General features: G+C 54.0%; 1 protein-coding gene across 1 annotated transcript; it reads left to right on the forward strand.

Moving 5' to 3' along the window:
• The first annotated feature begins 633 nt into the window (after nt 1-633).
• LOC128847363 (zinc finger protein 850-like) lies at nt 634-25,726 on the forward strand. The gene is made up of 6 exons (XM_054046753.1): nt 634-2,755; nt 15,461-15,867; nt 18,664-18,751; nt 19,269-19,395; nt 20,419-20,532; nt 20,834-25,726. Exons 1-6 carry the CDS (start codon nt 707-709, stop codon nt 22,876-22,878), a joined length of 4,830 nt encoding a protein of 1,609 aa, XP_053902728.1. The 5' UTR covers nt 634-706; the 3' UTR covers nt 22,879-25,726.
• The last annotated feature ends 506 nt before the right edge of the window (nt 25,727-26,232 follow it).

A 26,232-nucleotide genomic window follows, 5' to 3' on the forward strand; every position in this document is an offset into this window, starting at 1 on the left:
TGTTCCTTGTGACAAATACTCTACCAGTGCTCCGTGCGCCCTGAGCTTGCCTGATTTCACCCCCTGAGCAGGATTTCCCGTTCCCAAGCCCAACCTGATCACCCGGCTGGAACGAGGGGAAGAGCCGTGGGTCCCGGATCTCCAGGCCTCAGAGGAAAGTGCGAGCCCAAGAGGCACCTGCACAGGTGAGGAGTCAGGGAAACTGAGACAGAAACATCTGGCGAGTGAAGGAAAAAGCTGGGACTCCGAAATGTGCTGTGAGCGAGAGACCTCAGTTCTGCCCCGTCTCACCCAGGTCAGGGCTGCAGTCAGCAAGTGTTGTATCAAGGCAAATATCAGTCACGGCCTCTCACCCATCCTGTTAGCTGTGGGAATTTCTTCCCTGACTTTACTTCCCTGGGAGTGTTTGGTTGGGATGTGGAGGCAGAATCCAATGTCTCCATCTCCCCAACGGTCACTGTGTTGTGTTTTCCCTCTTTGCTATTCCCCTTTCTGTCCTGTCTCCCCAGCACAGGCAGTGACTCCTGTCTGGATTCTCTCTCCCCCAGCAGGTGATAGGACAGTGAGTGAAAACATGGAGGAGACTCAGCAACAGGAAGGTCCTGAGCAAGTGGAACTGCATGAGAGGTTTTTGAGAAGAACTGAAGGGAATTTTTCCCAGTGCTTGGAACAGGGAAAAGCCTGGGGAGATCGACACAGATCAGAGATGCAACTGGGAAACTATCCCGGGAAGAAACTGGATGAATCCACTGAATGTGAGGGAGGATGGAAGGATCCCAAGGAAACCACAGTCCAGCAGACAAGACACAATGAAGAGAAACCCTACAAATGCCTTGACTGTGGGAAAAGATTCAGTGTCAGTGCAAACCTTCTTACACATTGGAGAACCCACACAGGAGAGAAGTCCTATGAATGCTTGGACTGTGGGAAAAGCTTCCCTGAGAAGTCAAACTTTACTACACACCAGAGACTGCACATAAGAGAGAAATCCTATAAATGCCTTGTGTGTGGGAAAAGATTTAATTGGAGGTCACAGCTTATGTCACATCACAGAACCCACACAGGAGAGAAGCCCTATAAATGCTTAGACTGTGGGAAAAGCTTCAGTAGGAAGCTAGTTCTTATTGTACACCAGAGACTGCACACAGGAGAGAAACCCTATAAATGCCTTGAGTGTGGGAAAAGATTTAATTGGAGGTCACAGCTTATGTCACATCACAGAACCCACACAGGAGAGAAGCCCTATAAATGCTTAGACTGTGGGAAAAGCTTCAGTAGGAAGCTAGTTCTTATTGTACACCAGAGACTGCACACAGGAGAGAAACCCTATAAATGCCTTGTGTGTGGGAAAAGTTTTAGGCAGTGGGCACTGCTTATGTCACATCAGAGAACAATCTTAGGAGAGAAGCCTTATAAATGCTTAGACTGTGGGAAAACCTTCATTCACAAGTCAAACCTTATTATACACCAGAGAGTACACACAGGAGAGAGACCCTTTAAATGCCTTGAGTGTGGGAAAACTTTCAGTCACCGCTCAAATCTTACTAAACACCGGGGAATCCACATCAGAGAGACGCATTATAAATGCCTCGACTGTGGGAAAAGCTTCATCGATAGAATAAAACTTACTAGTCATCAAAGAATGCATACAGGAGAGAGACCCCATAAATGCTTTGACTGTGGGAAAAGCTTCATACAGAAGTCAAGGCTTATTGTACACCAGAGAGTACACACAGGAGAGAGACCCTATATATGCTGTGAGTGTGGGAAAGGTTTTATTCGGAGCTCAGAGCTTATTAGACATGAGATCACCCACACAGGAGAGAGACCCTTTAAATGCCATGAATGTGGGAAAAGTTTTAATCATAATTCAGCACTTATTATACATCAGCGATCCCACACAGGAGAGAGACCCTATGGATGCCTTGAGTGTGGGAAAGGTTTTATTGAGAACTCAGCGCTTATTAGACATAGGAGAATCCACACGGGAGAAAGACCCTATAAATGCCACGAGTGTGGGAAAAGTTTCAGTGTGAAATCAACCCTTACTGCACATCAGAAAACCCACACAGGAGAGAGACCCCATAAATGCTTCGACTGTGGGAAAAGCTTCATTCAGAAGTCAAAGCTTAGTGAACACCAGAGAGAACATACAGGAGAGAGACCATATAAATGCCTTGACTGTGGGAAAACTTTCATTAAGCGCTCAGACCTTATTAAGCATCAAAGTATCCACACACCAAGCGACAAATCCTATAAATGCCTTGACTGTGGGAAAAGTTTCCCTGACAGAATAAAACTTAGTAGACATCAGAGAATCCATACAGGAGAGAGGCTCCATAAATGCATGGACTGTGGGAAAAGCTTCATTAACAACTCAAGGCTTATTGTACACCAGAGAGTGCACACGGGAGAGAAACCCTTTAAATGCGGTGAGTGTGGGAAAAGTTTTAGTCAGAGTGCAACGCTTATTACACATCAGCGAACCCACACAGGAGAGAGACCCTATGGATGCCTTGAGTGTGGGAAAAGTTTTATCTCAAGTTCAGCCCTTACTATACATAGCAGAATCCACACAGGAGAAAGACCCTATGGATGCCTTGAGTGTGGGAAAACTTTCAGTTACCGTTCAAATCTTACTAAACACGGGGAAATCCACATCCGAGAGATGCATTATAAATGCCTCGACTGTGGGAAAAGCTTCAATAAGAGCTCAGCACTGACCAAACATGAGAGAATCCACAAGGATGAGAGACCCTAGGGATAGTTTGCTGCAGGAAAAGATTCAATTTGACTTCACACTTCAGTGACCCACACAACAGCGAGACCTTGAACATGAGGGAAGGTTCATTTGGTGCTCCCGGAGTATCAGGCATCTGCAAATCTAAACAGGAAAGTAACCTCTGAGATGTTCTCAGTGTGGGACATGGTCCAAGTGGAGCTAACACCATGTTGGACATAAGAGACTCCTCCACACAGCAGGGAAATTCTCTGAGTGCCCTGACTAGGGCTGGCCATGGTGACAAACCCATTTCCTCGTTCCCACACACATCAGGGGAATTTGGCTCCCAAGGATCCAGCAGCCGCTGAGCATCAGTTGGTCAGTGACCCTCTGGCTCTGCCTGGTCTCAGCAAACCCCAGGCAGAGGAGGAGAAGCCCCCATCATCCCCTCCTCCCTGCTGCAGCCCTGTCTGCTGAGCTGATGGGCCACAGGTCGGGGAAGGAAGAGAGAGAAACTCCTCCAGCCGCTCCCTCTGCCTGGCTGAACATCCCCCCTCTCCCTTCCCCTCCCAGCCGGGATCCCCCTGCCATGGAGATGAGGAGAAGGACACTTGGGATAAGAGGCGAGGGAGAGCACAAGGGCAGAGAGGTGCTGCCTCATCACTCACCCCCACTGCCCCTTCTCCCTGCCCCCTGTGCATTCAGACAGCACCATTGGCAGAGACTGATTCCTACAGGGCTTTTTCTTGGAAGCCTGGATTTCCCACCTCTGCTACAGCAGCTTCAGCCTCTGAGAGGGAAGCAGCGCTGCCTAGTGGATAGAGCACTGGCCTGGGACTCAGGAGACCTAAGCTCTGTTCCCAACTCTGCCAGCAGCTTGCGGGCTGACCCTAGACAAATCTGTGCCTTCCAGAGAGGGAATAAATGGGGGGTGATAATATCAGCCTCCAAGCGTTCTGTCTAGGGCAGGAGAAGTGGTTGGGATTAGCTACTGCATCTCCTTTGTTCCTCCTCCCCTTTTTCTACTCTAGACTGACCCTGAGCAGTTTATTCCAATCCCCCATTCGCAAAGTGATTGTTAGAGTCACTAAGTCCCCCCTTTGCAGTGAGATTGTCTCATTCCCAGACATCCTCACATTGCTCCAGGTTATGCGGAAAAGCATTTAATTTTTTTTTGCTGTTTCTCCCTTTTACACCAGCACTCAATAGAGTCTAAGGCCTTGGCTACACTTGCAACTGTACAGTGCTGTGAATTAAACCTGACTTCGTACAGCTGAGTAGGGAAAGCGCTGCAGTCTGTCCACAATGCCAGCTGCCAGCACACTGTCCTGGCCACATTTGCAGCATTTGCTGCGCCATTGGGAGTGGTGCATTATGGGCAGCTATCCCACAGAGCACCTCTTCCAATTCTGGCGCTGTGGGTTGTGGGACGGGGGCATTCTGGGTCCTGTCCCAACGCCCCGCGGTGCATCGCTTCGCATGCCAGAAATCCCTTTGTTTCCATTCACCTTTGGCGTCATCTTTCAACAGTTTCTGTGCAGCGTGATCTGTTGTCTGCGGGAAATGGAGCCCGAACTGCTGAGGCCTATGCTGACTTATCTGGCCAGCACGTCACGTTTGGCTGTCGAACTATTCCTTAAGATCCAAAGTGACAGTGAGAGTGAGGGTGAGGAGTCCGACGATGCTATCGAGCCGCATAACGCGTACGACATGAAATTGCTTGTGGCATTCACGGACATGCTCAGCATCATGGAACGCCGCTTTTGAGCTCGGGAAACAAGCACCGAGTGGTGGGATCACATCGTCATGGAAGTCTGGGATGACGAGCAGTGGCTGCAGAACTTTCGGATGAGAAAAGCCACTTTCATGGGACTGTGTGAGGAGCTCACCCCCACCCTGCGGCGCAAGGACACGAGATTGAGAGCTGTCCTGCCAGTGGAGAAGCGGGTGGCTATTGCAATCTGGAAGCTGGCAACTCCAGACAGCTACCGGTCGGTCGCAAACCAGTTTGGAGTGGGAAAGTCGACCATTGGAATCGTGTTGATGCAAGTTTGCAGGGCCATTAATCGCATCCTACTCAGAAGAACCCGTGACTCTGGGTAACGTGCAGGAAATAGTGGATGGCTTTGAACAAATGGGGTTCCCTAACTGTGGTGGGGCGATAGATGGGATGCACATTCCTATTCTGGCACCACCCCACCTAGGATCCGAGTACGTTAATCGGAAGGGGTATTTCTCTATGGTCTCCAGGCGCTTGTGGATCACCGTGGGCGTTTCATTGACATTAACACAGGCTGGCCCGGAAAGGTGCATGACGCACGCATCTTTCGGAACACTTGGCTGTTCAGGAAGAGGCAGGCCGGGACTTTTTTCCCAGAGCGGAAGATCACGGTAGGGGAAGTTGAAATGCCCATTGTGATCCTTGGAGACCCTGCTTACCCGTTAATGCCGTGGCTCATGAAACCCTACACAGGGAGCCTTGACAGCAGCAAGGAACGGTTTAACTACAGGCTGAGCCAGTGCCGAATGACTGTGGAGTGTGCCTTTGGCCATTTAAAGGCCCGCTGGCAATGTCTGTATGGGAAGCTGGACTTGGCCGAAAACAGCATCCCCGCAGTTATATCCGCGTGCTGTGTGCTCCATAATATTTGTGAAGGGAAGGGTGAAAACTTCACTCAGGCATGGACCTCCGAGGTTCAACACCTGGAGGCTGAATTTGCACAGCCAGAGAGCAGGGCTATTAGAGGGGCTCAGCGCGGGGCTGCAAGGATTAGGGATGCCTTGAGGGAGCAATTTGAGGCTGAAAACCAGCAGTGATATCTGGTGCCCTGCACGGGAGTGAAGTGCAGTGGTTCCAATCTTTAGGAATCAGTGTCTGCTAAGCAGACTTGCAATGCCTATTTCCTGGGCTAAGGAGTCTTTTACTTTATGCAATAATAAAGAATGTTTTCAAAGCCAAAAAACCCATTTATTGAAAAGAAAACAAAATTATTTATTGAAAAGAAACAAGGGGGTGGAGTGGGGAACAGTGCAATCACAGATTCGCGTATCTCCTGTCTGGTGTGCTGTGCAGTGAGTTCTGCACTTCAGGATAGCTATACTGCATGGTGATGGGGGTTGAGTGCAGAGGGTAAGTGTCGTGGTTTTCAGGGCTGGTGGTGAAGATACTGGTGTTGGAGGCAGTGGGTGGCGTGAAGAACACGGAAGTTGGGGAAAGTGGGTTGGATGTGACAGTGGGGCACAACGGAAAGAGTTTTGGGACAAGGGCTGTGGGGGGGATGGTGTTTGCGGTACTGCTCTTCTTTCTGCATGACTACGAGCTCCTGGATAGCATCTGCGTGGCGCTCCAGGATGCTTATGAGCCGATCCGTGCTGATACCAGACACCTCTGTGTTCTTGGGGAACCAGGGTGCAGTACCCAGCCTGGCTCATGAAAGACACCCTCCCTCCCCCAGCCTCTGGGAAAATATTGCACAACCAAAACCCATCAGAGGAAAAAACTTGCAGAGACCAGTGAAGGGCGTTGGGAGACACACCTAGACCCCTCCTGACAAGGGTGACAAGATTAAGACATCTCCATTAGCATACAGAATGGAGAGCAGAGACAACTCCCCTAGCCTCATCTGCATGAAAGATGGGACAGGAAGACAGAATGGAGAACAGAGAACCACACTGAATTCTGGGACCGGAAAAAGCAGGGAAGCACTGCATCATGGGAATCTCTGCTCCAGATGCTAATGAACCTATGTCTGCACACACCCAGCTCAGCAATTATCAGACCAATTCTAGTAATGAATCCTTAATTGATCTCCAAATACTGAAGCAGCCTAGTTGCATTGTGAGCTCCCTGGAAGAAAACACCACCCATAGCCAAGAGTGATCAGCTCCTATTGTCTAGTCTAAAGAAAACCCTTGAGTCATCAGCTTACCTATAAACAAATCTAGTGTTCTCCCTTGAACAACTGTAATTTCTCTACAAAAATCCCTACTCACCCTCTAGTCAGGGTTCTGATGCTTAGATCCAAACTAGGCATCAGTTCCACTGGAACTCCATCGTCTCCTCACTGATCGTGCTGGGGACTCTGTCTGCCTCTTGCCCTCAGGACCCTCAGCTACCACCATCATCTGGGAACCCCGACCAGTTCAAGCTTCAGGGAGCGGTGAGACCTCCTTCTTTCTCTCTCTCTCCCTCTCTCTCCATTTTCCTGTCTACCTTAAGTATTAGCTTTTAACCATGTATGTTATATTGGTTTAGTCAATAAATAACTTCTATGGTTAATTTGGTTGCTTCTCTCTCTTGCTGAACTTTACTCGCTTGTATTTTTCGCTTCCCCCATTCACTCTACAGCAACGCTTCTTTTACCTAAGCTAAAGATCCCTGCAGCGCCCAAAATACTGTGGGGTTTGCTCATCGAGTAGCTTACTGCCAGTACAATTGTGCTGGGGAGTGGGGATAGGGATGTGCTGAATTTGGGACACATAAGGGTAACAGCTTGAAAGTGCTGCTTGACCCAGTCCATGGAGCCCAGGGGCATATAAGGAGAGATAGCTTGAAAGTACTGCTTCATCCAGCCCAGTGAGTCCAGAGACATATAAGGGGTCAGCTTGACAGTGCTGATTGACCCGGTCCGCTCAGACTTGCACTGTTAATGTACGTGTGGGTGTTTATCTGGTTCTGGGGTGGGAGTAACCCAGCCCTAGGGACCCTAGGTCCTGCAGGATAGCTCCATTGGGAGGGGACTTGCAGAAGAGAGAAGTAGAGCTCCACATGAAAACACAAGTGACACAAACAGTACATTGACAGGATTACAGAACCCCCTTCCCCAGAGGAGTAACCTGAATAAATGAGCATACCCCAAAGTAATGGGCACATCTGGTAACAGTGCTTTGCTGCTGGTGCTCCGTGCTTTGCCGCCAGTGTGCTGCGTTTTCCTGGTGGATCCTGCTTTCTCTCTCCCTCCAGTTCTGTGCTTTCTTATTTTCTTCTCTTTAATAGATTGCCGCATCACTTCTTGCAGCATGTCTTCTTTGCTTTTTCGCGGTCTCTTCCTGAGTCTTTGCAGTCTCTGAGCAGGCGATAAGAGGAACGGCTGAGGTCTCAAGGTTGATGCTGCTGTATAGGCAAAATGCAACATTTAACAGCGGCAGCATTGTTTATACCAGACAGAGTAATGATTCCCCCGCACTTAAGGAGTAGAAAACACACAGGGTCTACACAATAGTATAATTTTCCCGTCTGAAACAGAGCACACATATCCCACGAAAGCCTCAAAATGGTGAGTAAGGGGGATGGATTGTTTCAGGGCTGTTGTGTCCTCTGGGTTTCTGTGCCTTGGGGAGAGCCAACAACTTCAGGGGGCACCTACACTGAACACTGTCCCAACATTTTCCACAGGAGTTTGTCCTGGACGATATCTCGCTGCTGAGGGTGATCTGGGTAGCTAGGGAGGGTCTTCTACTGCAATGCTGATTCCACCCTGGCCCATATGCAGCTTGCCTGTGTGCAGCAATGGCCCTCCCGCCCCTCGCGGCACAGTGGCATGGACACGTTAGCCTGGCTGGGACAAGGACCATGGTGGCTCTCCCGATAAACCTGCGCAAGCGCATTGCACACGTTCTGGATGAGACTTTCGAGGAGATTACCGAGGCCGATTACCGCGATGTGATAAACCACATCAATGCACTATTCCGCATCTAGGCATGCATGCCTAACCCTCCTCTCCCAAAGAGCCCGCACTGAAAAAATTCCTTCCCCCAAAAAAACCGCTTACTGGGAACCTGCTCTTCTGTTTGTCCTCCACCAAGTACCGGCCGCTGCGACTGGCTACCTTCCTCCTGGCTCGAGAAGAGCTCATGGCTGCATGGCTCCACGGATTCCGGGGTGCCTCCATCCGGCCCACCACCATCACTCCCATTTTCCTCCTCCTCTTCCTCCTCCTTCCCCCCACCAGCTCTGAAGTGTCCATGGTGGTGCTCGGAGTGGAGGTGGGGTAACCCCAAGTATCGCATCCAGCTCTTTGTAGAATCTGCAGGTCATGGGGGGAGCACCCGAGCGGCCGTTTGCGTCGCGGGCTTGCAGTAGGCACTCCACAGCTCCTTCACTTTAATCCTGCAGTGCAGGGCGTCCCGGTCATGGCCCCTTTCCACCATGTCCTTTGATACCTTCCCGAATGTATCGTAATTCCTATGGCTGGAGCGCAGCTGGGACTGGACAGCTTCCTCCCCCCAAACACTGATGAGGTCCAGCAACTCGCCATTGCTCCATGCTGGGGCTTGCTTGGCGTGTGGAGGCATGGTCACCTGGAAAGATTCACTGATAGCACTCCACACCACGCCGGGCTGAGCAAACAGGAAGGGGATTTTAAAAATTCCCGGGGAATGTAAAGGGTGGGTCACATGGTCGGTTACCTGAGGCCAGGGCAGTAGAGTTTGAACTAATGACCAGAATGGCTAGAACAGGCATTATGGGATACTGCCGAATAATTCTGGAGGCCATTCACAGGCATTGGGCGGCCACACTGGCGCCGCAGTGCTGCAGCGGCAGTGCAATACTCGCTATTCCTCTTGGGGAGGTGGAGTACCTGCAGCGGTGTACCCACGGAGATACAGTGCTGTAAGTGCCCTGTCAGTGTGGACGGGGAGTGAGTTACAGCGCTGGGGACGGCCTTACAGCGCTGCAACTCGCAAGTGTAGCCAAGGCCTGAGCAACAAGGGCTTAAGGGCTCGTTTTGGGCTCAGCCAGCCCTGGCCCGCCACACCTGCAGCAAATGCTCCATCTGCTGGAGGAATTAAAAGGCAGCGAATTAGTTCGGTTGGGAGCAGTGCTGAAGATGAGCAGACCTGCAGTCCACAGCTCCAGTAGAGCAGAGCAACGTGAAACCTAAAGTCTCTGTTACAGCTGCTTAAAGGGGCCCTCTGTGAGAAAAGGGAGGACCCTCCGCATATACAAGCAGAGAGGGGAGTATTCTGTGGTCCTGGACTGTGGCGACTCCTTCTTGCTTCTTTGGGATTTGGAAAAAGAAGAACAGGAGTACTTATGGCACCTTAGAGACTAACAAATTTATTAGAGCATAAGCTTTCGTGGACTACAGCCCACTTCTTCGGATTTTCCCATCAGGTGAAGGCCTTGGACTGAGGTGACCCCAGGGTGGGAGATGAGAGGAAGAGGCCCAGGGAGGACAGACTTAAGTAGTCTTGGTTGCCAGGTTACTGGTAGTTAAAAGGGACCTGGGTGATAGTTGGATGTTTGTTAATCACTTTTCGCTGCCTCCCAGCTCCTAGCAAGTCTGCTGCTGTGAAACGTGCTATTAACAAACGTACAAACATCCCTTTTCACAGAGGCAGACTTACTAGCTAGAAAGTCTTTAACATAAAAAGCAACCAAAAAAGCAAAAGAAACAACAATGAACAAAAGAGAAGAACATGCGAAACACCTTATTTGTGTTTCTATTCTGTGTACGTCCAGTAAAGAACAGAGGTAACTGTACATTATTTTTATTATGGAGTCTGCAAAAAAAAAAAAAAAAAAAAAAAAACAAAGCCAACATTAATAAATTACCAGGATATGGGCATTGATATGTGCATGTTTGTTTGTTTTTCCTAAAATTAATGAAGTATTTTAGGAAAACTTGTCAGAGTGGCCACCAGCCATGCTCTGAGGTTACCAAAAATTTGTAGTGGGAACCCCTGCACTAGAGAGCTTACAGTGGTGCAGCTGCATCAGTAGCCAGAACCTAAGAGTGCTTCTAATATCTTGATCTGTTTCTGGCCTAGCAAAACGAGGCCCTGCCCTTAACTCGGTGGCACTGGTCTGTTTCGATGGCTGCATCTGACCAATTCCCACATTGCAGGGGATTGTCTGGGCGCCCATCAGGAGAAGGGGGATGATTTTGGTGACAATCAGGAAACAATGAGGGGGAAATAGGGGACACTCCTGAATGGGCAAAGCACCAGTCCCTGACCCAGAGCAAAAGGAGCGTTGTTGCTGACATCCAGGTGCCCAACGGAGGGCTGCAGTCAGTGCCCACACGGGGGAGCCAGCCAGGAGAGGGGCAGAGGGGAGTCTGGGAGGGGGGCAGACATGAAAGGGTTTTAAATAGAGCCCAGGGATGGGTTCATCTAGACCAGGGGTGGCCAAGCTGTGGCTCCGGAGCCACATGCGGCTCTTCAGAAGTTAATATGTGGCACCAACTCCAGGGCTGGAGCTACCGGTGCCAACTTTCCAATGTACTGGGGGGAGCTCACTGCTCAACCCTTGGCTCTGCCACAGGCCCTGCCCCCACTCCACCCCTTCCTGCCCCTTCCCCTGAGCCTGCCATGCCCTTGCTCCTCCCCCCGCCCAAGCCTCCTGCACACCATGAAACAGCTGTTCATTTGTTCAGTTGGGGGGGAAGGGGAGGCACTGATTGATGGGTCTGCCGGTGGGTGGGAAGTGCTGGGAGTGGGGGCGGGAGCTGATGGGTGGAGGGGGGGCTTCTGATGTATTACTGTGACTCTTTGGTAAATTCTGGCTCCTTCTCAGGCTTGGTTGGCCACCCCTGGTCTAGACTAAGAAGTAACCGGAAGAACCCAGTGCCACAACTCTGACAGCTCCCATGACCCGAGCACAGGGAGCAGAGCTGGGAGCTCCGGCCCAGGGCTGGTAGCCAGTGAGTGTGATGTGGAGACAAGAGACCAGCTCTGCCCAACTGCTCCCTGTGCCAGTCTGTTACCAGAGCTTCCCTGACTCCCCATCACCTCTGGATTATCTGGAACAGCCCCATCTCCCTAGAAATCCCCCTTCTCCCCCCTCCCCGGGATCTGCACACAGGGCCGGCTTTAGGCCAATTCAACCAATTCCCCTGAATCAGACCCTGCGCCTAAGAGGGCCCCGCGCCCAAGCCCCGGTACAGTGTACCGGCAAGAGTCGGTGCGCCGTACCGGGGTGGCCCGGCTTCCCTAGGGGGCAATTTAAAGGGGGCTCTTCCCCAGGGCTCCCGTGGCTATTTAAAGGGCCGGGGTGGTAGAAGCAGGGGAGCCCCGGGCCCTTTAAATAGCCCACAGAGCCCTGGGATAGCGGGGGGCTCGGGGGCTATTTAAAGGGCCGGGGCTCTAGCTGCATCTGTTGCATCCCCTGCCCACACAAGCCCTGCACCCCCTGCCCTGCCTGCAGCCAGTCCCTGTCTCCAGCCCGCCCTGCACCCTCTGCCTGCAGCCAGCCCCTGCTGCACCCCCTGCCCTGCCTCCAGCCCCACACCCCTGCCCGCACCAGCCCCACCCCCTCCTGCCCTGTCTGCAGCCAGCCCTGCACCCCCTCCTCACAGTCAGCCCCTGCTGCACCCTCTGCCCTGTCTCCCGCCAACCCCTGCCGCACTCCCCTGTGGCCCTGCCCGAAGCCCTGGGATAGTGGGGGGCTCAGGAGCTATTTAAAGGGCCGGGGCTCTAGCTGCCTCTGCTGCACCCCTTGCCCACACCAGCCCCACACCCCCTGCCCTGCCTGCAGCCAGCCCCTGTCTCCAGCCAGCCCTGCACCCTGCACCTGCAGCCAGCTCCTGCTGCACCTCCTGCCCGCACCAGCCCCACCCCCCCCGTGCCCTGCCTGCAGCCAGCCCCTGCTGCACCCCGCCCTGCCTCCAGCCCCACACCCCCTGCCCCCACCAGCCCCACCCCCCATGCCCTGCCTGCAGCCAGCCCTGCACACCCTGCCCACAGCCAGCCCCTGCTGCATCCTCTGCCCTGTCTCCAGCCAATCCCTGCCTCACCCCCCTGTGGCCCTGCCCAAAGCCAGCCAGCCCCACACACAGCCTGCTGGTACCAGCCCTGCAACCTCTGCCCCGCCCGCACCAGCCCTGCACCCCCTGCCCTGCCTGCAGCCAGCCCCGCACCCCCTGCCCAGTCTCCAGCCAACCCCTGCTGCGCCCCCTGCCTGAAGCCAGCCAGTCCCGCACACCTCTGTCTCCAGCCCTGCCAACCCCTGCCACATCCACCTGCGGCCCTGCCTGAAGCCAGCCCGCCCCACACACCCCTGTCTCCAGCCAGCCCCACACCCCTTGCTCTGCCTGCAGCCAGACCCTACCTCCAGTCAGCCCCTGCCCTGCCTCCAGCCAGCCCCATGTCCACTGGTGCCCTGCAGTTCCCAGGGCAGTAACCCTGCCCACCTGCTTCAATGAGGGGGGCAGGGAGCAGCTGGGACCCACACATGTGCACACCGGGTGACCAGACAGCAAGTGTGAAAAATCTGGACAGGGGGTGGGGGGTAATAGGATCCTATATAAGAAAAAGACCCCAAAATTGGGACTGTCTCTATAAAATTGGGACATCTGGTCACCCTAACACACCCCCAGGGAGTGGCGGGGACCCACACATGTGAAACGGAGCTCATTAATAACCGATCAACAGCATATATGACGCAATGTACATAATATATAATTTTATTATTTATATAGTTATGGAAAGTAAATAATACATGGAAGAAATGAAAGGCTTTTTTTTTTTTTTTTTGTATTAGTTATCCCTGCCGGGGCCGCCAAAAATGTTCAAATTGGGCCCCCCACTTCCTAAAGCCGGCCTTGTCTGCTCGCCTCCTTTCTGTCCCCCCATTGAGCCTGTGGCTTCTAGGCAGGATGCCGGCATAGGGCTGGGAGAAGCTGCCCGTGCCCAGGGGCGGTGGGACCCCAGGGGGCAGGGTCTGGGGCAGGGGGCTGCAGCGCGGTGGGTTGATCGCTAGGACCCAGGAGCAGCTGGGAGGCGGCTCTGGGGGGAGCGATCGCTGGGCTCAGGCCCGGCAGCAGGAAGTGACTCGCGGCCGCTGCGGTGACTCTGGCTCCAGGCTCCTGGCGAGATCCCCGAGCCCCGGCGGCTGGTGCTGGGAGCCCGGAGCCCGGGCTGCAGCCGGGAGAGGGGAATCTCCAGCAGGGCCCTTCCCGCTGCTCCCCAGGAGCCTCTCCCAGGGCAGAGCCCCCAGCCCGGCCAGGCCCCTTCCCGGCCCGGCCCCTGCCCCAGGGGGCCCCGCTCGGAGGGAAGGTGAGAGAGACCCGTCACCCCCCGTCACCCCCGGGCTGCAGGGGGAGGGTTTGGCCCCAGGCTGCTCCCAGCGGAGCTGGCTGCGATTCCCGCCCCGGGCCCGGGAAAGCTGCCGCCAGCTCCCGGTGTGTGCGGGGCGGGGGGAGCCAGCCCGGGCCGTGCTGGGGCAGCCACACGTGGGGGTGCAGGGGGGCTGAAGAGGGGGTTGAGGGGGGAACAGGGGTGTGTGAGGCCGGGGGCAGGAGTGCGGAGCAGGGGCAGGATGGGATGTGGGCAGACCCAGACTCGCCACCTGCCCTGGGGAGCGGCAGATGGGGCGGGCGGTGCTATGGGCACTACGGTTCCCAGCTTGTCCCGCCCCTGTCCCGCACCTTTCGTTGAGGTCCCGCCCCTCTGGCTCCATCCCCCTCCCTCCTTTGTTCACTCTCCCCCACCCTCTCCCCAGCAAGGCCCAAACAGGCGCCGGGAGCTGCAACAGTGTGAATGTGGGAGATGCACACACTTGCCTACACAGAGACTCCTTTTCCACACGCTTTCTCGGGGCCCTACGGGGGAGGTGGCGCAGGAGTCCCACAGGGCCCTGAGATAGGCAGTTTCTTGTCAGGGCCGGCCTTAGGGAAAATGGCCCCCTGGGCGAACTTGCATTTTGGTGCCCCTGGCCTAGGGTTACCATACGTCCTCTTTTTCCCGGACATGTCCAGCTTTTTGGCAGTCAAACCCCCGTCCGGGGGAAATTGCCAAAAAGCTGAACATGTCCGGGAAAATGGCGGCTCTGCTCCTCCCCTGACTCTTCAGCTCTGTTTAAGAGCAGAGCTGCCCGAGCGCTATGGGCTTCAGGCAGCCCCCTTGCTTCCGGACCCCAGCCGCCGCCCGGGCACTTCCCCTCCCGGGCTCCGGCGGCGCAGGGTCCGGAGGCAAGGGGGCTGCCCGAAGCCCAAGCGCTGCCGGCTTCACAGTTTGCCGGGCAGCCTCCAGACCCTGCGCCCCGGGCTGGGCGCTTCCCCTCCCAGCTCCAGCTGCGCTGGGGAAGCGCCGGCCGGGGGCGCAGGGTCTGGGGGCTGCCCGGCAAACCGTGAAGCCGGTAGCGCTCAGGCAGCCCTTTCCCCGTGGCTGGGAGTGGGAGGAAGGAGGGGGTGGAGTTAGGGCTGGGGCGGGGTGGGGCGGAGTTGGGGCGGGGCTGGGGAAATGGGCGGGCCAGGGCCCGTGGAGAGTCCTCTTTTTTTATTTAATAGATATGGTAACCCTACCCTGGCCCCTGTGGGGCATGGAGCACTGTCACCCCGAACTCCTACATTGTTCCCCATTCACCCCAACTCCTACTCCCCTCCTGTGCCCCTAAACTCTGCCTCCCCTTCTGGCACCCACATGGGAAACTGACCTGGATGCGGGGATGGAGCAGCTGACATTGCTGCTCGCTCCCTCACTGGACTGCTGCTCCCCTGCCCTGGGCCCCACTATGGGGCTGTGAGGGGAGGTGCGAGGGCAGGGATCCCTGCACCCAGGTCATGTTCCCTGCCTGGGCTGCATAAGGAGAGGGCAGGAGAGCAGCAGCTCCTGATGCTGACCTTGTAGCACTGTCCCTTTAAGAAAGTACTCAGAGTTGGTCAGGCACCTGAAGGCTTGTTCAGACACAAATAGCTGGACCCAGAGAGGCAGCAGCACACACAGATTCCCCCTGTCCTGTCACCCCAGCTTAGTGGAAATCGGGTACATGGGAGCGGGACACCCTGACATCAGCCTCCCCCCACCCCGCACAGCAGAGAGGAGGTGGCTCCCAGTCCAAGTGACTGGGGGCTCCGGGGAGGAAGGAGGCGGGGGACAGGAGCAGTGCTGGCTGCACACTGCAGTGGAGCAGGGGGAAGGAGGGGCACCCCTGCTCCTGAGAAGTCACCTCCAACTGCCCCTTGCAGCTCAGGTCCTTCCCCCCAACTCCCACCCACCCACAAGGCCGGCCCTGGTCCCATTCTCCTCCCCTCCCTGTCAGCAGCCCCATTCCCAGCACTCGGAGACGAGGATCTATACCTCGAACTCGGGTGCCGGCGATGGGGGGACAGACCGCGGGGTCACTGCAGGGGCACGTGCCGTAGCTGGAGCCCAGCCACAGGAGGAGTGCGAGGAGAAGAGGGACGGCAGCAGCGGGAGAGGTGCGCGCCGTGACCCCTCAACAGCCGCCTGCTGAGCAATCGCGAGTGGGGCTTGTTCGTCCCCTGCCCTGGCCCGGCCGGCCACTGGAAGCTGCACCTGTGGGCGGGAGGTGGGGGCATGTTCGCTGCTTTTCCAGAGCCGCGTGGTGTGGAGGCTAGTTGGGAGCCTGCCAGCCCTGCTGCGCGGCGCCGCCAACAGGACAGTCTACGGCCCGGTCACCCTAATTGGCACTCCAGCCCCTTGCCAGGTGGAGGGTCTGGGGCTCTCTGCAGTGGCCTGGGCTCTCTGTGCAGGTGTTATCATGGCCCGGCTTCCAGTCGGGCCAGGGGGCAGGACCTCAGAGAGAAGAGGAGGAGCAGGGGGCATGGCCTTGGGGAGAGGAGGGGCGGGGCTCCTGCATGTGTCCCACTTTTGCCTTTAGAAAAGGTGGTCACCCAGAGATAGGGGCAGACAGGAGATTTACCCCAAAGGGCTGAGAATTTACCAGGCAAATCTCCACCCAGAATCCCCCCCCCCACACACGCACACACCTCCTGCTTCCAATTTCATATTTGTCTTTAAAGACAATCTCCTTATTTTGGTGCTGGGGGGGGGTCTGACTCCTAGGTTGACAGCACTGAACAGGGGCTGGTCTGATTTCTGCGCAGGATTCAGTGTCCAACCAGAGTCACTGCGAGCTGAAAGGAGTGGAATTGGGGTTTGGTTCAGGTTCAGTGGCAGTCGGTGTGTTCGGTTCCGGTTCAGTTACTAGGCAGTGCCCCAGAAGCGGGGAGGGGGTTGGGAGTGAGCCCTGTGGCTTGCTTCAGTGGGGAACTGAATCTGGGGCATGGAGCCTGCCTCAGGTTGTGACAGTTGGAGGGAGGAGCTGCCCCAAGGGGTGGGGACGGGTGAGAGGAGGCCTGTCTAAGCGGAAGAAGAATTGAGCAGCCTTTTTCCTTGGGCTTGAAGAGTTAATGTTAACTTCTGGGACAGGGAGCCCCCACTTCTCTCCCCTTCCTCCCTGCTCCTGTGGGCTGCCCCCTTCTCTTCTCCTACTGGGACAGGCCGTTCCGGTAGCGATCACATGCCTGGGGGTTGTTTTGGTGTCTTGTTTATAATGAGTGAGATCAGAGTAGGTTTTATTTTATTTTGTCAAATATTGAGCTGAAAAATTGCTGAAACTTCATTTCAACTGGCAGCCATTTTTTTCCAAGTTCAATTCAGATTCAGGTTCACTGAGGAAGAGGAAAAATGATGGTTTAAGTCTGGTTCCAGTTCAGTTAAGCATATCGGTTCAACCTGGTTCTCTGGTTCTGTTCCGGTGTGAGTCCAGATGGGCAAATGCTGCTGAACTGTCCTCATAAGGGGGGCTGGTGGGGCTGGTTATTGCTAAGGCAGAGGAGGCTGGTGTCTGTCTCTGTCTGCTCATGATTAAGGCTGCGAGTTTGTCCTGGAGGTCATGGAAGCTAGAAGCTTAGGGAGGGAGATGTCACCACTTCTGAGAAGCCAGGTAGGGAACCTGCGAGCCCAGCCACCCCGCCCCACAGCACTAGCAGGATCCTGGGCTACTCCCACCCGAACACCCACAGCGACCCTTAGACCCCCCCCTGCGGAATCCCCCCCCCGCTCCCGGGCTGCTAACTCCCAGCACCTGCGGTGCCCCCCCCAGGCCACTCACCTGACCACCCACGTACTCCCTAGCACCCATGCCCCACCCCCCACGAGCACCCACGGCACTGCCAAGAATTAGTCAGGGGTATAATACAAGACATGGACAGATCATGGGTGGTGATATTTTGTTTACAGCCTGTGATCTGTCCGTGACTCTAAGGGAGCCTTACCCATGATATTGGGTTGATGCTGCCTCCTGCATTTTGATCTGGGTCCCAGACTGAGCAGCTGCTGCTCCCCGAGCGGGGTCTTTGCCAAGGAGAGACCTTCATTAACCCCCCTCTGTGTTCAACCGTGGGGGGGGGGGGGAGAGACGGGGGATGGGACAAACGGACAGCTTTCTTTGGTGGATAGAACCAGCCCCTGGGGCAGCCCTGGGTTCTGCCAACAGCACCCTCTGAGCCGGAGCCTGCAGGTGAGGGGAGAGACCCGGGGGAAAGGGCTGGGGCCTGGTAGGAAAGTAACTCTGCCCAAGGGGCCCCTTTCAGGGACCTGCTGGTGAGTTTTTACCGGAGGGGGAGGGGCTCCCCCATGCCTGCCGGTCCCCGAACTGCTGCCTTCAGTGACACAGCCAGGCTCACACTGGAGAGCCAACGCCCATGGGAACAGGACAGTCACCAGTTCTCCCAGGCAGAGGGGAGAGGGACGGAGACAGGAAGGGGAGGGGTGAGACCGAAAGGGGCAGCAGGAGCAAGAAGTGGGGAGGGAGGATCCCAGCTCCCTGCCCTGCCCGGATCCATTCTCTGCATCTCCCCGGGCCGACTTACTCTCCTGGGAACAAGGGGAGGAGCTGACAGAGGAAAAGCCAGATCCTGCCTCTGCCTAGTCCCCGCGCTGCTGGGGGGATATGCTGCCCTTGGGGCCAATGTCAGGGGAAATCCCCCAAAGTGGCTCCTATGATTCTGCTCTTTTCTAGCATTTCTCTCAGAGACTCTGTCCCTGGGGGTGTTTAAAAGTGTTTAAAAGGGGGTTCAGTGCTGGTGGGAGGGGCCGGGTCTGTGTTGTAATAAAGTGACTGAGGGTTTTCCCAGCATGGCAGAGTCCAGAGCGTCTGTCTGCAGGGAGAGAGCCTGGGGGGAATCGGGGTATGAAATGGACTCAAGCCCCTTCTGAAACCTCCCCTATCGCCCCTCTCTCCCTGACAGGCTGAGGAATCACGTTCACGTTTCGCTCCAGATCGTCCCGTCTTCCAGAGGACAGGGAAGGGAACTGGCTGTGATGGAGCCAGCTCAGGTAGGAGATTTTGAGGGAGCTGCAGGGGGAGTTGCTGTAGAAGGGGAGGGGCAGGACAAACCTGCTGGGACACATTGAACTTGGAGCCTGATTTTCTGAACAGGCCCATTGGCGTGTGGGGGAGGAGGGAACATTCCTCCATTTCTGAACCAGGAAACACCCCCCTGGGCAGGCTGGGAAAACTGACCAGACTCCCAGTGCTGGAGCCTGACCCCACTGGCCAGAGGCTGCTGTGAAATACGAAGGGACGCTGTTGGGATTCCTGTCCCTGTCCCTGGCTCAGAGCTCTGCTTCCAATATCAGCCTGTGGCTGGCAGGCGTGTGGGAAATGAGAAGACTCTGCCCTATTCCGTGCCCTGGGGGGACAAGGAGCTCTCACCTTCTCCCCACCCCTTGAAGCCTCCTGGCTGATCTGAGCAGGGTGCGGGTCGGATTCTGCTTCTCTGGGCCTCCTCCCCCGTGACTAGTGGGATTGTGGCTGGGGCAGCAGGCGCTCATTGGGGAACTGATGTTTCAGATGCCGGTGACCTTCGAGGATGTGGCTGTGTATTTCACCGAGCGACAGGGGGCTCTGCTGGACCCCAGTCAGAGAGCTCTCTACAGGGACGTCATGCAGGAGAACCATGAGACAGTGACCTCGCTGGGTAAGGGATTCCTGGGCCTCAGCTATTGGAAGCCGTGGGGTCTGCATGTCTGAATCTGGTCAGGTTCTTCCCTGGTCAGTCAGATTGGAGGAGGAGGGTCGCATAGTCCACAGCTCCGGTGTGCATAGGCACCGACTCCATGGGTGCTCCCGGGCTGGAGCACCCCCGGGGAAAAATTAGTGGGTGCTCTGCACCCTACAGCAGCCAAGCTCCCCTGCGCTACCTCCTCCTCTCCCCCAAGCGCACTGCATCCCCACTCCTCCGCCTATCTCACAGCATTTCTCGCCCAGCCACTGCCAAACAGCTGTTTCCACGCTCTGGGAGGGCAGGGAGGAGCGGGAACATGGCGCGCTCAGGGCAGGAGCTGGGGAAGGGGCAGGACCGGGGCGGGGATTTGGGGAAGGAGTTAGAATAGGGGCAAGGAGGGGCAGAGTTGGGGCGGGGACTTTGCGGAAGGGGTTGAAATGGGGGCTGGGAAGTGGCGGCGCCTCATGGAAGAGGTGGAGTGGGGGGCGGGGCCAGAGGCAGAGGCAGGGTCGAGAACCCATGGAAAAGTGGGGAAGTCGGTGCCTATGCCAATGTGTGAGAGACTTGCATCTCCATACCCCATTCAATGGAACAGGAGAGTCAGAAACCGAATGGACAGGCTAATTCATCCCCATCTCTCCAGCTGTCCAGGGGTCAGAAGCAGGGTATTCCCCTGTGTGTATTATTTCTCCTTCACTCACTGTTCACCTTGCTCCATCCGTGGGGAGGGCTCTAGGTTCTGCAGTCTTGGAAATAGGCAGGAATTTAACACCCAAGCTGTGTGTGTGTCAGCAAATCCCCCAGAGCGCATCTACCGTGAGACATTCTAGTGAGGGGGTAAAAAAAAACCCACCCCAGATCCCTGCTGCTCCCAAGGGGTCTGAGTTACCACAGTCCCATGTAGGGTCAGGTTAATCTCAGGGAATGTTCCTTGTGACAAATACTCTACCAATGCTCCATGCGCCCTGAGCTTGCCTGATTTCACTCCCTGAGCAGGATTTCCCGTTCCCAAACCCGACGTGATCGCCCAGCTGGAAAGAGGGGAAGAGCCATGGGTCCCGGATCTCCAGGCCTCGGAGGAAATTGTGAGCCCGAGAGACACCTGCACAGGTGAGGAGTCAGGGAAACTGAGACAGAAACATCTGGCGAGTGAAGGAAAAAGCTGGGACTCCGAAAACGTGACATGAGCAAGAGCCCTCAGTTCTGCCCCACCTCACCCAGGTCAGGGCTGCAGTCAGCAAGTGTTGTATCATCAAGGCAAATATCAGTCACGGCTTCCCACCGATCCTGTTAACTGTCGGGAATTTCCTCCCCGACTTTACTTCCCTGGGAGCGTTTGGGTGGGATGTGGCGGCAGAATCCAACATCTCAATCTCCCCAACAGTCACTGTCTGGATTCTCTCTCTCCCAGCAGGTGATAGGACAGTGAGTGAGACCAAGGAGGAGAATCGTCAGCAGGAAGGCCCTGAGCAAGTGGAATCGCAGGAGAAGTTTTTGAGAAGAGCTGAACGGAATTTTTTCCAGTGCTTGGAGCAGGGAAATGCCTGGGGAGATCGACACAGATCAGAGATGCAACTGGGAAACTATCCCAGGAAGAAACTGGATGAATTCACGGAATGTGGTGGAGGATGTAAGGATCCCAAGGAAACCACAGTCCAGCAGAGAAGTCACAATGAAGAGAAACCCTACAAATGCCTTGACTGTGGGAAACGATTCCATTTCAGTACAATCCTTCTTACACATTGGAGATCCCACACAGGAGAGAAACCCTATAAATGCCTTGAGTGTGGGAAAAGATTTAATTGGAGGTCACAGCTTATGTCACATCACAGAACCCACACAGGAGAGAAGCCCTATAAATGCTTAGACTGTGGGAAAAGCTTCAGTAGGAAGCTAGTTCTTATTGTACACCAGAGACTGCACACAGGAGAGAAACCCTATAAATGCCTTGTGTGTGGGAAAGGTTTTAGGCAGTGGGCACTGCTTATGTCACATCAGAGAACAATCTCAGGAGAGAAGCCTTATAAATGCTTAGACTGTGGGAAAACCTTCATTCACAAGTCAAACCTTATTATACACCAGAGAGTACACACAGGAGAGAGACCCTTTAAATGCCTTGAGTGTGGGAAAACTTTCAGTCACCGCTCAAATCTTACTAAACACCGGGGAATCCACATCGGAGAGACGCATTATAAATGCCTCGACTGTGGGAAAAGCTTCATCGATAGAATAAAATTTACTAGTCATCAAAGAATGCATACAGGAGAGAAACCCTATAAATGCTTTGACTGTGGGAAAAGCTTCATACAGAAGTCAAGGCTTACTGTACACCAGAGAGTACACACAGGAGAGAGACCCTATGTATGCTGTGAGTGTGGGAAAGGTTTTATTCGGAGCGCAGAGCTTATTAGACATGAGATCACCCACACAGGAGAGAGACCCTTTAAATGCCATGAGTGTGGGAAAAGTTTTAATCATAATTCAGCACTTATTATACATCAGCGATCCCACACAGGAGAGAGACCCTATGGATGCCTTGAGTGTGGGAAAGGTTTTATTGAGAACTCAGCGCTTACTAGACATAAGAGAATCCACACAGGAGAAAGACCCTATAAATGCCACGAGTGTGGGAAAAGTTTCAGTGCGAAATCAACCCTTACTGCACATCAGAAAACCCACACAGGAGAGAGACCCCATAAATGCTTCGACTGTGGGAAAAGCTTCATTCAGAAGTCAAAGCTTAGTGAACACCAGAGACAACATACAGGAGAAAGACCATATAAATGCCTTGACTGTGGGAAAAGCTTCATTCAGAAGTCAAAGCTTAGTGAACACCAGAGAGAACATACAGGAGAGAGACCATATAAATGCCTTGACTGTGGGAAAACTTTCATTAAGCGCTCAGATCTTATTAAACATCAGAGGATCCACACACCAAGCGACAAATCCTATAAATGCCTCGACTGTGGGAAAAGTTTCCCTGACAGAATAAAACTTACTAGACATCAGAGAATCCATACAGGAGAGAGACCCCATAAATGCTTTGACTGTGGGAAAAGCTTCATACACAACTCAAGGCTTATTGTACACCAGAGAGTGCACACGGGAGAGAAACCCTTTAAATGCCATGAGTGTGGGAAAAGTTTTAGTCGGAGTGCAACGCTTATTACACATCAGCGAACCCACACAGGAGAGAGACCCTATGGATGCCTTGAGTGTGGGAAAAGTTTTATCTCAAGTTCAGCCCTTACTATACATAGCAGAATCCACACAGGAGAGAGACCCTTTAAATGCCACGAGTGTGGGAAAACTTTCAGTTACCTCTCAAATCTTATTAAACATGGGAAAATCCACATCAGAGAGATGCATTATAAATGCCTTGACTGTGGGAAAAGCTTCAATAAGAGCTCAGCACTGACCAAACATGAGAGAATCCACAAGGGTGAGAGACCCTAGGGATAGCTTGACTGCAGGAAAAGATTCAATTTGACTTCACACTTCAGTGACCCACACAACAGCGAGACCTTGAACGTGAGGGAAGGTTCATTTGGTGCTGCCGGAGTATCAGGCATCTGTAAATCTAAACAGGGAAGAAACCTCTGAGATGTTCTCAGTGTGGGACATGGTCCAAGGGGAGCTAACACCATGTTGGACATCAGAGACTCCTCCACACAGCTGGGAAATTCTCTCAGGGCCCTGACTGGGGCTGGCCATGGTGACCAACCCATTTCCTCATTCCCACACACATCAGGGGCGTTTGGCTTCCAAGGATGCAGCTGCCCATCGCAGGGGTGAGGATCCAGCAGCAGCCGAGCTTCAGCTGGTCAGTGACCCTCTGGCTCTGCCTGGTCTAAGCAAACCCCAGGCAGAGGAGGAGAAACCCCCATCAGCCCCTCCTCCTGGCTGCAGCCCTGGCTGCTGAGCTGATGGGTCACTGGTGGGGGAAGGGAGAGAGAGAAACTCCTCCAGCCGCTCCCTCTGCCTGGCTAAAGTTCCCCCCTCTCCTTTCCCCTCCCAGCCAGGATCCCTCTGCCATGGAAATGAGGAGGAGGACACTTGGGCCAGGCCCCACCTTCATTCTAGATCCCTGTCCCCATCCCCCATCTTCCACCAGCCCCTGGGCCGGGCTCCCCTACTCACCTGGAGCTGTTTCCTGTATGGGGAGTGTCCCTGGGGGCTGATAACTCCTCCCCTCCCCAAATTCCCCAGGGTGCTGGGCTCTGGGGGATCCACCATTAAAGGACCAGACCAATAGGTTGTGGGGAGGAAACTGGGGATTGAATGGTTGAGGCTGGAGTAGCTGGGAAGCAGGGAGAGCTGGGTGCTGGGGCTAGCAAGTGTTTGGGGACCCTGGCATAAGAGGCGAGGGAGAGCACAAGGGCAGAGAGGTGCTGCCTCATCACTCACCCCCTCTGCCCCTTCTTCCTGCCCCCTCTGCCCCTTCTTCCTGCCCCCTCTGCATTTAGACAGCACCATTAGCAGAGACTGATTTCCACAGGGCGTTTTCTTGGAAGCCTGGATTTCCCACCTCTGCTACAGCGGCATCAGCCTCTGAGAGGGAAGCAGCGCTGCCTAGTGGATGGAGCACTGGCCTGAGACTCAGGAGACCTAAGCTCTATTCCCAACACTGCCAGCAGCTTGCGGGGTGACCTGATACAAATCTGTGCCTTATAGAGAGGGAATAAATGAGGAGTGATAATATCAGCCTCCGAGTGCCTGTCTAGGGGAGGAGAACTGGTTGGGATTCTCTAGTGCATCTCCTTTGTTCCTCCTCCCCTTTTGCTACTCTAGACTGACCTGTAGCAGTTTATTCCAATCCCCCATTAGCAAAGTGATTGTTAGAGTCACTAAGTGCCCCCTTTGCAGTGAGATTGTCTGATTCCCAGACATCCTCACATTGCTCCAGGTTATGCTAAAAAGCATTTAATTTTTTGTGCTGTTTCTTCCTTTTACACCAGCATTCAATAGAGATTAAAAGAGCTGGATGAGGGATAGCAAAATACTGTGGTGGTTTCGCTTCTGTATTATTTGAAGGGGATGAGATGAGTCTGAAGGATTCCCTTCCGCCCCCATCAACTTCACACATCTTCTCTCACAGAGCAGCCTCTGTCCAAGCCGGTGAGAGTTTATCCTTTTCCCTTTCTACCCCTCCACCTTCATGTGTGTCATTTACCACAGCGTCCTTTGCCCACCACGCTTAGGAATCAGGCTTTGATTTCTTTGATCCTTAATCAGGCCCCTAGGGGCTCGAGACAAAAATGTCACATTCCTGAAAGGGGAATTCAAATGAACCCCAAAGCACAGTTTCAGCTTCACTCCCAGCCTCTATCTATTGGTAAAGTGGCATCTAGAGTTTTTCCAGCCAAATCCAGATCATTTGTAGACAGGAAGTTTTTGGTTGTTTGTCTTTTTTTCATGACGATGATGCTAAAGCTTTTGTCAATGACCAGCCAAAGAATGCGGCGGTGCTGAGGAGAGGAGCTTTAACCTGTTCAGCAGGAAATGGGCAAATTGGTTCCCAAGAGTTGAGTTTTAAAATTTTCTGGGATTTCATGTCATGAACGGGAAAGTGGTTTGTAGCCCACCCTGGAGTGTGGGTTTTTCTCTTTTTGGTGAAGGCTGTTCTGTCGTGTATTTTGATATTAAATGAGTTTTAAAGGATATAGTTCAGATTTCTTGGGGACCTCAAAAGACAAATGATAATTTTCCAAAATAGTCCTTACTGATTTTCTTTTCACATCAGATTTGCTTCTTCTTTGAACAATGAAAATGACCAGTGTCTGTCAGCAAAACAATGAGAGCGAGTGCTGGATACGCACTCCAGGAGTCAGGGACTGAAATGGGGAAGGAAGTGACTGCCTGATCCCTGCAGAGATGTAAGATACAGTCAGGAGGGGGAGAGGGTGGGTGTGAGGGGGGGCAGGACCTTGAAAGGGCACTGTTTGCTCTTGCAAGCCAGAGAGCTGAGGCTGAGAACTGTGAACTCACTGCACATGTCCCAGAGAGAGAGGAAATGTCCTACGAGTGCTGGGTGAAGTCGTCCTTGAACTCTGAAGGGCTACAAATGAAGCCCCAAGAGGACTGATGTGGAGAGGGGTCAGCGACTCCCCATTGCTGAGAGGAGGAGGCCGGGCAAATGCCTCTCTCATGGATTGTTATCGCTTTTCTACCAACTTTAATGTATTCCTCTTTCCCTGGGGCGCATGTGCCGAGCTGGGCATTGGATGTGTGTGTGTGTTGGGCGGGGGGAATTAAGCTTTTATATCTTGGTTTGAAAGAATAAAGTAGAATTCAGTTTCTCAAACACCCAGTGTCCCTTGTCGTGAATAATGGGGGAGGGGGAGCTGGGGAAAAGGCTGGTATCATTCTGAGGTGTATTAACGTGAGTGTTGTAGGAGGTCGTTGTCCCGCTCTGCTCGGCCCTGGGAGGCCTCAGCTGGAGTCCTGTGTCCAGTTCTGGGCACCCCACACTTTAGGAAAGATGAGGACAAATTGGATTGAGTCCCGAGGAGAGCAACAGAAAATGAACAGAAGATTAGAAAACCCGACCTGCGGAGGAAGGCTAAAAGAAGTGGGTCTATTAGTCTTGAGAAAAGCAGGCTGGGGATGGTCTGCAGCCATGCTAAGGGCTGTTATAGAGACTGGGGATCAGTTATGCGCCATGGCCACTGAAAGGAGGACCCTAAAGTGTTAAGCTGCAGGGGAGATTTAGGGTAGAGGGTTAGGAAAACTTTCTAACCAGGAGGGTATTTGAGCTCTGGAATAGCTTCCAAGGGAGCTTGTGGAATCCCCACCATTGGAGTTGGGTTT

This window comes from Malaclemys terrapin, chromosome 13, assembly GCF_027887155.1.
Source record: "Malaclemys terrapin pileata isolate rMalTer1 chromosome 13, rMalTer1.hap1, whole genome shotgun sequence".
Classification (NCBI taxonomy): Eukaryota; Metazoa; Chordata; order Testudines; family Emydidae; genus Malaclemys; species Malaclemys terrapin.

Bases quoted from the DNA above. Each gene is read 5' to 3' on its own strand.
- LOC128847363 (XM_054046753.1), top strand. From the start codon at position 707: ATGCAACTGGGAAACTATCCCGGGAAGAAACTGGATGAATCCACTGAA. The intron at 18,752-19,268 runs GTAGGAGATTTT...CTGATGTTTCAG, and splicing joins CTGTGATGGAGCCAGCTCAG to ATGCCGGTGACCTTCGAGGA. The intron at 20,533-20,833 runs GTGAGGAGTCAG...TCTCTCTCCCAG, and splicing joins CCCGAGAGACACCTGCACAG to CAGGTGATAGGACAGTGAGT.